The sequence below is a fragment of the Halyomorpha halys genome, unplaced genomic scaffold, assembly GCF_000696795.3.
Source record: "Halyomorpha halys isolate HHAL.00 unplaced genomic scaffold, Hhal_1.1 Scaffold12.1, whole genome shotgun sequence".
Classification (NCBI taxonomy): Eukaryota; Metazoa; Arthropoda; class Insecta; order Hemiptera; family Pentatomidae; genus Halyomorpha; species Halyomorpha halys.
The window spans coordinates 57,011-70,284 of NW_027109908.1; the positions used below are offsets into that span (position 1 = coordinate 57,011).

A 13,274-nucleotide genomic window follows, 5' to 3' on the forward strand; every position below is an offset into this window, starting at 1 on the left:
TTATTTCATATATATAGAGAGAGAAAGAAATACTTTATTCATGCTGCCCAAATATATCGGGTTGCTACATTACACAGCATACTGATCAATCCGTGACTGGACAAATATAAGTTACATATTTTTACATGATATAATATAATACATAGATAAAAATTTTTTTTTCTTCCACAGTTTTCTTTTACTTTTCTTTTACAATTAATACCAGTTTACAAACTAACAACAAGTTTTTCGATTTATTCCTTTTCTTTTTCATTCCCTTCCATTCCACAACCCCTATTTCATTTGATTAACAAATTCCCCTATATAACAAATATTAAAATAATAAAAAATAATAACTAAAACAACAAATAAGATATGCGATGCATGCCATGGAGGTTGTTTTTCCATATCTAGCCCATAGAATATATATCTGTGAATAATTATACTTGTAGTTCTGTAAACATTGGTCTGTTGCGTCTCCATTTACAGACTCTCAATTATGTTAAATGTGTCGTTTTAACACGCTAAAAGAAGGAAATACCACTCCATTTAACACACTTTAACATGTTAAACTAAAGATCACGATTACTCCTACTAACGAGTAATAACAAAATTAACACCATTATAAATAACAATAGACTAATGGATGAAGATTACGCTAAACATTGTAATTCTAGATATCAACACTACAACTGATAGAGCGCTCTTTTTATCAGTTGCCAAGGCCATCTCAATAAATAAATACAGAGCCTGAACTCGGGCAGTCGGTCACAAACCTCAGTGCAGAACAAAAGTCAAGATGGCTCCACTCACGAAGAACAGTTTGCTCAAACATAGTACAGTGAAGATGCCCTATATCGGGCTAGGTACGATGCAGGTGCGTTAGTAGATAAATTAAATAAACCTGCTCATCATAAATAATACTTTGTCTATTTTTTAAGCAACTCAGTTTTATTACACATTTTTATGTAACCGGTTTGGTTTTACCAAGAGATATAAATATATATATCCTATGTTAGAAATCGACAAACTGTGCCTCTTTGCAAATCGGCGCTGTAGATGCTTTTTTTTTTTCAACATGATTTAAGGATATTTTTCACCTTTGGAGGTAATTAGTGGGGATCAGGAGTTTCGGGTAAAATGACTTTATATACATGGAGCAGTATTGGAGTGTCATACTATTCCTTCAACCATTTTAAAAATAAATCCGTATACACTTTTTTTATTACTAACAAGTAATTATATTATCTTAGATTTCTAATTTCAGACCATAGGTACGCCTATTAGACTCATGGGCCTATTTGGAAATATTTATTTTTGGGGCCCGGGATAGATTCATTATTGAGTATAATTTTTAGTCCTTGGGTGGATATGTTTTCTGGGCCTGGGCCGGATTATTTGAACTTTAGAACATGGATAAAGACCGAAGTAGTTATTTTTAAGCCTCAGATATAATTTTGGTTGGGCCGTTCGTAGCCGAGCGAGTTAAACCGCTAACTTTGACCGGTTCATGACTGCAGCAGCGCCGGTTCTAATCCGGCTTTGGTGAGTAAACTTTTATTTCTGTGGCTGTCCCACAAAATAAAAACTTGAACCCTACTATGGTTAGAATAGGGTGTTAACCTGTAGATAACCCCCCCCCCCCCTTGTCAGTAATGACCACCAAGAGGTCATAAAAAAAGATTTTTGGAGCGTTAGGCGAAATTGTTTTAGGGACCCTGGGCGGATTATTTTTGAGGCCTGAAACTGATTCAATTTTAAGTTTTTAGGTAAATATATAAGAACTATGTTTTCCTGCCTATCGTGATTACATTGATAAGGTTGTTATGTTGAGAAAATTCACTGTTAAGGCGCATAGATATTATAGTTAAACATGTCATTTAACGCCACTGTTAGTCCACTGATATTACTCGTAGTATTATCGATCACGTCAGTGCGACATTCCTGTCACGACAGTTTTACTAAATGCTGTTATGACTATAACTATAAAATAGTTACACCATGCGACCTTTGCTGCAATAATTGAAACTATACTATAGTTTACTCTCAAGGCGTATACATGTGATAGTCAACTTTACAGTTGCTTCACTGATATTATCTGTACTATCAACTATCAAGCTAGAGTTTGTGCGACATTACACCCAGAACAGTATTACTAAATGTTATAATTAAATGCTGATGTCTAGATTGTAACTATGAAACAGTTACACCATGTCGTTTGCTGTAATAACTGAAACTATACGATAGTTCTAGTTATACTCAAGGCGTATATTTGTGATAATGAACGTGACGCTTCACTGATATTATTTATACTATCAACTATCAAGTCAGAGCTAGTGAGAACTCAAAAAACCAGCCAGTTCCAAACACAGATTGATTGAACAATGATGGCGATGCGTCGGTGAGTGAGAGATGACGGCCGGATCGCAGACCGCTCCAATGCCTCCTAAATTCTCACTGATCAGGGTGTATCCAGAAACTGGGCCACTGTCTTCGGTATCGTTATTGTACACATGCTACACTGCAGCGATGCATTCAAATACACGTACCACAACCAATCTTCTTATATCCCTTATTTTACATAAAAAATTTAAAATACAAGGTAGCAACTTATTGTTAAAAAAAAAAAATAAAATCGAATGGTTGTGTCTTACGAGAATTAGCCGTAAGCCCTTGAAGGATGGAAACTTCTCTATGAATTAAGAGCCTGCAGTCGCGAAGGGGTAAGAATGTCCTACGGGGACTAGCCGTAGGTCCTTGCAGGAAACAGCTGCACTCTGCAAGGAACGAGCCTGCAGTTGCGAAGGGGTAAGAATGTCCTACGGGAACTAGCCGTAGGTCCTTGCAGGAAACAACTTCACTTTGCAAGGAACGAGCCTGCAGTCGCGAAGGGGATACTAATCCTTAATTCCTACAGGCTAGAGCCATAGGTCCTAACGATAGAAATAAAATGTATATGACAGAGGAGGAGATAATCTAGAACTAATTCGAAGTAAAACACATCAGATACATTTTTAAAAAAAGGTGGAAGAATATACCGAATCCTAATGTGTCTATTTGAAATTTCCCAAGAGGTACTGATCAACAGATTGTCTTGGGGTAATCAATCGGTTAAGAATGTAAAGGTCGGTTGTAAGTATTAATAATGATAATTTAATATGCATTAAATGCACAATAGTGTGGCAGAAGGTAATATCTATCAATTAAATAAAGTTTTAAAAAAAAAAAGTTTCCTAAATTCAATTCATATATTTTCTATCCTATAGGTAGTTATATTTTTCAGATCAAAACTGAAGAGATGGACGACGCTTTGAACACTGCCCTTGACGCTGGCTATAGACACTTCGATACAGCATTTCGATACAATAATGAAGCCGATATTGGTCGATCACTAAAAAAGATTTTCGAAAGTGGCAAAATCAAGAGAGAAGAGCTCTTCATAGTCACAAAGGTAATTTAGTTATAATTTAAAAAATAATGTGTTATATCTTTACAAAGGAATTTTCTTTAATGGATTATGAATGAATGGGAGACCCTACAATACTTTTAGTATTTTTAAGTAATCCATCTTGCTGGTTTAATATTTTAAAGATAATTATAGACATGCTATTATACATGTTAGCCTACTTATGCTAACCCACTGTAGTTTTAGCCAAAGAGGACCTACATGCATAAAGAAAGGCTTAAAAGCAGAGACAGGAAAAATCTAAAGTCTTTATTATGAAGGGGATGGTCAAGGCAGTGGCCAAGAAGGAAACAAATAATTAAAAGGAAGATGTTCTGTGTGTGGTAAAAGAAAAACTGATATAGTGATTAAACTATTTATACTGAGCCAACCTAAAAAAAGAGTTCAACTATTTTTTTTTTCTCTATAACCCATGATCATGGCTACAATAAAAATATACAAAGATGGCAGTCAAGGCCTCTGTCTCCTGATTTTCAGAAGAGTTAAAAGTGGCTTTATCCATCTTAATTCCAAGCATTCTTCCTCTACCAAGTTATTGAATCCCACCACCCATCTTACATCTCAGATGCTCAATTCAAATCCACAGTACATCCAATCGAGTCCTCCAGACTTATTTGTAACTTTCCTCCCAATATCCAAATTATAACAATTGAATATTACAAATGAAGTTTGTAAATAGGTAGAAAGACAGATGATTTTATTATGAATGAAATATAAATGAGCAGAAGTTTTTATGATTTATTTAGAATCTGTAAATAAGAACCTATATATTTATATATAATCATAATTTCATTTATTTTATTAATATTAGAAGATGCCTTATCATTTATGATTTTTTCTCTTTTTTATAATTTATATTTCTGATTATCTTCTAAAAATTTATAAATATGTACATAAACATTAATTTCTCCTTGTTAATTATCTTGAATCCATTTTTGAGTTTGTTTTTTCTTGTTTATTTTATCATCAGTTAGTTTCCTTATAATTTAAGTAAATTATTTAAAAAGTTTCCTGGTCTAAAATTGACCACTCACCACTCCTGATAAATTGAAATTTACCATTAAAATAATAAATTAATTATGTTATTCCTTCCAGCTTCCACACCATGGAAATCGTAGGGAAGATGTTGAGTACTTTCTGAAGAGATCTCTTGCAGACCTGCAACTAGACTATGTCGATTTATATCTTGTCCATTCTCCAATCGGTTATAAGCGACATGACGATATTACTAAAGATGTTCCTAATTTCACTCAGTTAGAGTTGGATATGGAAACTGATCTTGTAGATTTATGGAAAGTAAGTTATCTCACAAATGGTTATTTTAATAATTCATGACATTCATTGAAATATTTAAGAGTATATTATTTGTTAATACTTTTAAATGTTTTAATTATAGTTTCAAATTTAGGATTAGAGTTAATTTCTAATTCCGATAAAAGTCAATTTTTAATAAGTGATGTAGCATATGTAACATTCAATTATCCAGTTCTTTTTGGCATTGAAATGATGATAAAAAACCAAATTTAAATTCAGTAAAGCCCAGAATAACAAAATTTGCAGATACACCACTTTGGTTTTGGATCAATAATATAAATGAATAATTCTCTTACATAAAATAATTTAATACATGTTTTATGTTAAAAATTGTTATAGTAACAAACTTTTCTAGCTGGTAACATTTTATTTGATTAACAAAATTAACAATCTATTGAGAGTGCATTGAATTTGAAAAAAAAATGATATTGATATTTTATCTAGTATTCTGTTCCTTTTTTATTCCTCATCCCCCCCCCCCCTCCCAACAATTTATTTCTGTTAAAAAGTTTAATTAGCAATTTTATAAATAATTATCAATTATTGTCATTTTTGTAAAAAAAAAATATCAGATTGTAAATTTGTAAGATAGTATCTTTTTCTAATTTTATAACAATTAGTGTTAATGTTATTGTATTCCAGTTTGTTTGGCTTTTTTGAATTTCTTTCTTAATATAGTATACTTGTTACTTTAAGTTAATTACGGTATTTGTATATACTTTTTTTGTTCACAAAATTACCCATAAAAACTATAAATATTAAGTATGGTAAATATATGATACAATATGCAAGATCAATACAATAGACAGATATATGAACAAACAGTGGGTGAAAGTTGACACACCTCCATATTTGCTAGCAAGATTTTTTCAAAAGTAAATCATAATTATTTACATACTACAGAAAAGGCCCTGAAACCATTTCACTAATTTATAATTTTTAAATGCCTGGTTAAAACTATTTTAAAGAAGTTCAAGTACTGGAGTGTTAAGACGATCGATATTATATTTCTATGTATATGTATACATGCATTATTGACCGTAAGTGAATATGAAGAAGATGGTCGAATGCGATCAAGAAGTAATAAAAATAGTTTACAACTATTTATTTCCCGAACATTTTGCTCACTTTGCAGGGCTTCATCAGGGCTAAAAATGATACAAAACAACTGAAAATATGTTGACGATGTAACATAATAAGATGTTGGCAATAAAGTAAACTAAGGTGGGGCTAAAATGACGTAAATTAATGTGAAAAATTATATATAAATGGAAAAAAAAATGAAAAATACTGTTTACTTTATTGTCATCTTATTCTATTACATTTTTGGTGTTTTTTTTTTAATCTTTTTTATTTCTGATGAAACCCTGCAAAGTGGGACAAAATGTCAGGAAATAAATACTTGTAAACTATTTTTTGTTTCTTCTTGGCCACACTTCTGACTATCTCCTTCATAATATTATATTTACTTTATATTATAACGAAGCATTTTATCTAAAACATTATTGTAAATGTAATCTTTATTTGTGAAAGTAAAATTTTATTTTATTGTCTCATTATATTATATCAGCTTAGAACATTCAAGAAATATTTATTCTAGAAAAATATCAGTCTTTATTCAATTAATTTTAATGTATGTGTTAAAATATTTAATCTATGATATATACATATATTACTTACTGGCATGTATTGATGTAAATTTTAAAATAAACTGCTTTTTAAATTTTTTCAGGGAATGGAAGCTCAAGTAGATGCTGGTAGGGCTAAATATATCGGAATTTCTAAATTTAATTCAAGACAGATACAAAAGATTCTGGACAACTGCAGGATACGACCAGTAAATCTTCAAATTGAGATGACAATCTACCTCCAAGAGAAAGAGCTTGTGGCTTTCTGTCATCAAAATGATATCACCGTAACTGCTTTCTCTCCTTTCGGTTCTCCTGGAATAAAGGCTTTTGTGGAATCCATGAAGTAAATATTTTATAATAGAAAAACAAATAATGATAAAAGTTTCCTTTGGGTCTATCCTAACTTATATCTCATTCCTACGTACCTTTTAACGCTGGTAACACCAAGAATATTAATGAATAATTTGATACAATACCAAGTTCAGCTCATGTATTTAATAAATAATCCATTGTGAGCTCTACCATTCCTTTACGAATTAAGGTAATAATCATTTTTGAAAATAAATTTCAAAAAAGTTAATACAATATACAAACATCGGGGAGAAAAAAGTTCCTTAATAGAATTATATTACCTAAGAATTTCATCTTCCCAACAACTTACAGGAATGATATGCAACATAATAATAATTTTATTACAATTGGTACACCATTAAATTGATAGCTTTAATTTACTTAATATGAATTGATACATCATTCATAATATGAATTTTATTTCTTAATTAATATTATTGTAATTGATTACGTGGTCTTCTAAGACCTTAAATTACTTTCATAAAGGTAATTTTCAAAACTTTTTATAAAATAATTGTTTTAGAACTCTCAAATCTAATTATACCGAAAGTACTTTGTTAAATTCTCTTTAAATAAATTAGTACACACAAAAAAAAAAGTTTGTAATAATAATTAGTCATTTTTTTTTCGGTTGGCTCTACAGACCTTGTAGATCTTTGGCGCCCGAACTAGCCTTCTCCACGCCTGCCTGTCTTGGGCTACTGCTTTTAAGTTTGTCTTACTGCATGCAGCTCTTTCGCATCTTTGTCGAGTATGATCTACATGATTTTTGACCTCCCACTTGGTCTCTTGCCAACTAAGAATAGTAATTACAATATTTATGTGAAGTAAAGATGGTTGGGGTGCAGTCGGTGAAGAACACAGATAAATGAGACCTTTATTTTTATTAGTGCCAACGTTTCGGCAAGAATTTCAGGCATTCATTAGGGTTAAAAACAAAATACATACAAAATGATCTTTGTTGATCCTGTCTACCCATCTGGTTTCTGGCCTCCCACGTGATCTCTTGCCAACTACTGGTGGGGGGAACAAGTCCGGCAAGTGGGCCTAGTGGTCCTTCTTGCCAACCCCTGGCGGCTACCTGAGTTGAAGGATTGGATTCGAGAGGAATTAGATGGATTAGTGGAGCCCCATAGCTCAACTCCGTATGCCCAAATATGCCTTATAATAGTCATGTAGATCAGTCTTTTGTAATGGATTGGAAGTTTGGACCGTTTGTCTAGTAAATGTTGTAATAGTCGGAATCGAAGAGCAGTTTCTTGTATTTTCAGTCTTGTATGAGGATTCCATGTCAGTCGTTTGTCCAGATTTAGTCCTAAGTAACGGATCTGTTGGACACATAGCAACTTAAGCTATTAGTTTCAACTACTACTAATTTTTTCCCATCTCTGATAGGAAGATTGTATAGTACGGTAGTTTTGAAAATGTCTCTCAGTAATCGTAATACAGTAATCTCTTAAACCTACCTATAAATATATACATAAACTGATTCTTCTAATTTTGTTGATTTTAGAGATGCTGCAGAACCACTCAAAGACCCAGTGATTCAGGAGATAGCCAAGAAGTACAACAAGCAGCCTGCACAAATCATACTGAGGTTTTTGGTGGAATGTGGTGTTGGAATAATACCAAAGAGCTCAAATCCGACAAGAATTAAACAAAATATCGATGTACGTACTCATAATTATTATAATATAATAATATTTTAAAACTCTTTATATTTTCTTAATCTATAATGATTTTTTCGAAGGTCTTCGATTTCGAACTGACGAAAGAAGAGTTTGAAAGGATCAGAGACTTAGAACGTGGAGAAGATGGAAGGATATTTGGGAAAGTTTTCTTTGGCAAGTCCATTCACCATCCTGAGTACCCTTTTGGAAAATAAAAGACTGAACCTTCTATTGCATTGCATAATTATATGAATACTGAACTGTCGAAACGAACAAATAAATGATTTATATTTTACATATTTTATTTTTTTCATTTCATGAGTTTCCTCATAAAAAACAAAACAAAATCGAAAGACCTTCAAAAAGAAACAAAGGCAAAAATTATAAACAAAAATTTTGTATTTTTCTATTGCTATGAAAATTTGCATTTTAGAGTTTCTCGGGGTGAAAATAAGAAATAGTTTAATAAGAGAAAATGCAAGTTGGCTTTTCCCCTTCGAATCGGAAGTCTGTTAAATTTTTTTTTTTGTCCTCTATTTATTCAGATAAATGCGAAATATTAAAGAATTATTTTGAATTTATCTATTGTTATTATCTTCTTACCTATATAATATTATAATACAAGAGCCGGGGTGAAAAGAAGTCTGTTATTTGAACCCAATTTTTGATTACTTTAATGTAAACTATGTATACCAGTCAAAAATGATGTGTCTGCCAAGTAGAGGCAGGAGGAATATAAAGTAGCAGATGTTTCAAAGCGTTAAAAAAAAATTTTTTTTTTCTTTCGGAGCTCTATATTTTTCAACTTACCAACAACACTAAAAAAATTAATAGAACAACATTTAAATAAGAGTAATTTTGCTAAAATATGAACCCTAACATAGCCATTTACGTTCAATAGTTCTCAAGACAGTTTTTTAAAAAGCCACATTTCATAACATATACACTGAAAAATCAGTAGTTAGTGAACTCATGTTGCGAAATCTATATCTCAATAACCATTCGATGTACAAATGTCTATTAACACTCCAATTAAAGCTAATTTAATGTATTATAAAGTAGTTTATGATGTTTATCTTAGTAGGAGTAGTAGATTTCATGATATTCGATAAGATGAATTCACAAAAAGTTGATTTATAGTTCTTTGGACAAAAATTTAGACTTATGAAACAATAAAACATTACCGCACGCGTCGCTGAGCTCACTTAGATTTCCGATCGCCTATAAGTAGCCCTGATGAAGGTTGGAAATTCATGCCGAAACGTTGGCACTATTAAATAAGCTTTTTCGAGTTATTTGTGTTATTTTCTGACCGCACCCCCAACTATCTTTTCCTCATATATTTTTCATTTTCAAGTCATTGTTATGTATTTTTCTAAATTTGTTAGTTTATTATTTTTTTTTTTAATTTTATGTTTCTCTGAATGATGCTTGTTATCTCTATTTGTTTTATAGAGATTAGGACTTGAAAATCAGGTCTAAACGTTGGCAGAAATAAATAGTTTTTTGTTTCTTTGTGTTTTTTTTTTTTTTTTTTTTTTCCTTTCCCCACCGATTGCATTCTCTACTTATTAATCTATGGTCAACTATCTGCATTTGATTGTTAGAATTGAATTGAAAACTGAGTTTTTTAAATTATGCAGAAGATGGTCGGGGTGTGGTTTAAAAGAAAACAAAAAATGGTTAAAACTATTTATTTACCGACGTTTCACCCCAATTTGTAGAGCTTTATCAGGGCTGAAAAAATATAAAAACAACTGAAAATATTTGTACATAGTAGAATAATAAGATACAAAAAAGTAAATTAACTTAAGGTTTTAATTATGTAAATATAAGTGAAAAGGAATTTATATACAAATGAACAAAACCAAGAAATAAAAATAATTATAATATCAAATAGGCAATGATAAGAATATAAAAAAAAAAATACGCAAACTATAATGTTAAAAATTAATAAGAGACGTAATAACACATAAAAATATAAAAGCTAATATAAGAAAACAAAATTTAAAACAGTAAAAGACGTATTATTATACGTATATTATATAAATTATTAGATTAAATAAAGGTCGAGAAAGAATAAATAAAAATAAATTTTATAATAATAATAAAGTAAAGAATAAATTAGAACCACCAACCTGTTCAAGTTGAGAGATTTCGAAACAGTGACAAAAATCGGAAGTATACACAGTGGAGGGGAGATGACCACAGTGGAGATATATATATACACATTATACCGTTAACGGTATATATACATACATATATTCTTTTTCGACCTTTATGTAATCTCAACATACTTTTTTATTTTCCGTCTTTTAGTGTGATTAAGTGTTTAATTTTGTTTTATCTTATCTGTTTTTCTATCTTTGCGTGTTATTACGTTTCCTGTTCATTTTTAAACTAATAGTTCTAACCAATAACTATTTTAATTTCTTCTTTTTGTTCATTTGTTTATAATATCTTTTCACTTATATTTATATAATTTCAACCCTATCTAAGTTTACCTTTTTAATAATAAAATAGAGATATCTTCTAGAAAATGAGAGGACACAGAAGTGCTGAGGGATGAAGTGGTGAGACTGAAAATAACAGACCAACACTGTTATAGGACCAAGACAATGCAGTCTATAGGGATGACTATGAGAGAAGACTAAAATAAATTAAAGTCCTTATGGGAGAGAGAGGTGCGATAAAGGGTGTCTCGTGGACTGAGTGAATGAGGAAAAGGTGGGAAGAAAGAAAGGAGATTAAAAATATATATATTCTTTATTTACTACAGGTGTCAGAATAGGCTTCAGAGCCTTGGAGTAAAATTTTAAAAAATTTAGAATAAAAATATAATTATAATAATGAATTTGATAAGATAAAAAACGAACTACAATTACTAACATAAAAATGTGTGTGTAAAGATACCCACTCCCAAATAAATGATAATAATCAATATTAATAATAATTAATATTGAGTACTGCCGTAAAATATTTTGCCAGAACATGGCAAGAAGCCATTTTGTTCCCACTTCTTAAGCCAGGTAAGTCTGGAAATGAGGCGGATCACTACAAGTCCATCAGCCTGCTCCCTCGCTTCGCTAAGGTTTACAAAAAAATAATATTGTATTACTTTTGAGAGTATGAACATTCTGTGATTCCTCATGAGCAAACAGGTTTCCAAGCCCACATGAGCACTGAACACCATCTCAAGAAATTACAGAGAGAAGTGAACACAAACTTTAACTGAAATACGACAACGGCTATGATATCCATTGACTGTACAAAAGCCTTCGATTCTGTCTCTCGCGGTATCTTATGCCGTAAGCTTATGGATTACGAATTCCCGAAGCAGCCCTATTCGATCATTGCTTCATTCCTCAAGAACAGAAGTTTCTCCGTACAAATCCAAGAGAAGCCCTCCTGTACCATCCTACAGACGCGTGGCGTGCCACAAGTGGCCGTACTTTAGCCAGTGTTGTTCTCGATTTATACTGCTGACGTTATAGGCGACAACTACAAAATTGCTACTATAGCCGCCTATGTGGATATCACCTTCTACAATAGAAGTCTTAACCCCTCACATCCTCTAGAACAAGCCGGAAAAGTCTGTGAAGAGATTATTTAATGCCTGAATTATCTCAATACGGAGGTAAACCCAGTGAAAAAGGACTGCATTGTGTTTGGATACCAAGCAAAAAAAAAACTTCAAGTAGTAAACTCAATAATGTCCCCATCCAATCCCATTGTCTATTTGGGTATACAACTTAATCGATAGACTGGATAGTTTTGTACCCATCTCTATCAAAAGACAAAACCAGTCAGAAGGAAATTCTACCGCCTACACAATCTCCTGACATCATCGGTCCTTTACCTCCGGTTAAACCATCAAATATACTCCGTCCAGTGCTCCTATACGGTGCTCTCTTGTTCATTCACCTCCACGATGGTAAATAGCGCCATCTACAAAATTTCTAAATTCAATTTCCACACTGCAGAAGATCGTACTGATACTAATGTATGGAAGAAGGAGAAACCTCACAAATTACTCGATGTCCCAAAAGTCCCGAACATCATAAGGACGAGACATATTAAATTCCTAGACTCCTTGAAACATTAAGCTAACCCTCTATTCCAGACGTTGTAACCAGCGCCCCCACCAGTGCGGTGGCAACAGGCAGCATTATAGCCACTTGAACAATCTGTACATATTATAAATAGTCGGAGATTTAGGCCAAGATTTAAAGTTCACTAACTAATACCATTAAATATTACTTAGTTTAACTCAAGTTATGAACTCAATCCCTCATTCACTACATTCCTGTTATAAAATTTAACAGTTCTTATCTCTCCGAAAGATTATTTCAAATAAATCACAACAGCGCTTATTCATCCCTATTCTGTCAGTCTGCTGGTTTACCTCAGGGTAGTATCCTTGGTCATATCCTGTATACAGTTTTCACAGCTGACATCCCAACCCATCCTAACACTATCCTCACCATGTATGCCGATGACACATTTCTATTGACAGTGTACAATAATCCTTACATTGTATCCCAAACCCTCCAATCCCACATCACCACTCTAGAAGAATGGTGCCAAAACTGGAAGAATAAAATTAATTCCAATAAATCCCGCCAAATCACATTTTACCCTTCGTCGTTAACTCATGATTTCTTGCCCTACAGTATCCTTTAATAATACCCCTCTTATTCCTATATTAATAATACCCCGTTACTTAGGACTACAAACGGACAAACGGCTAACCTGGAATCCTCATACAAGACTAAAAAGACAAGAAACTGCTCGTAGATTCCGACTATTACAACAATTACTAGACAAACGGTCTAAATTGCCAATCCATTACAAAAGACTGAT

At 32.1% G+C, this 13,274-nt stretch overlaps 1 protein-coding gene across 1 annotated transcript; it reads left to right on the forward strand.

Moving 5' to 3' along the window:
* The first annotated feature begins 717 nt into the window (after positions 1 to 717).
* LOC106679019 (1,5-anhydro-D-fructose reductase) lies at positions 718 to 8,710 on the forward strand. Its single transcript, XM_014417929.2, has 6 exons — positions 718 to 856; positions 3,263 to 3,430; positions 4,541 to 4,741; positions 6,492 to 6,733; positions 8,255 to 8,411; positions 8,492 to 8,710. The coding sequence occupies exons 1-6, from the start codon at positions 779 to 781 to the stop codon at positions 8,624 to 8,626; spliced, it is 981 nt and encodes a 326-aa protein (XP_014273415.1). The 5' UTR covers positions 718 to 778; the 3' UTR covers positions 8,627 to 8,710.
* Positions 8,711 to 13,274: the final 4,564 nt, after the last annotated feature.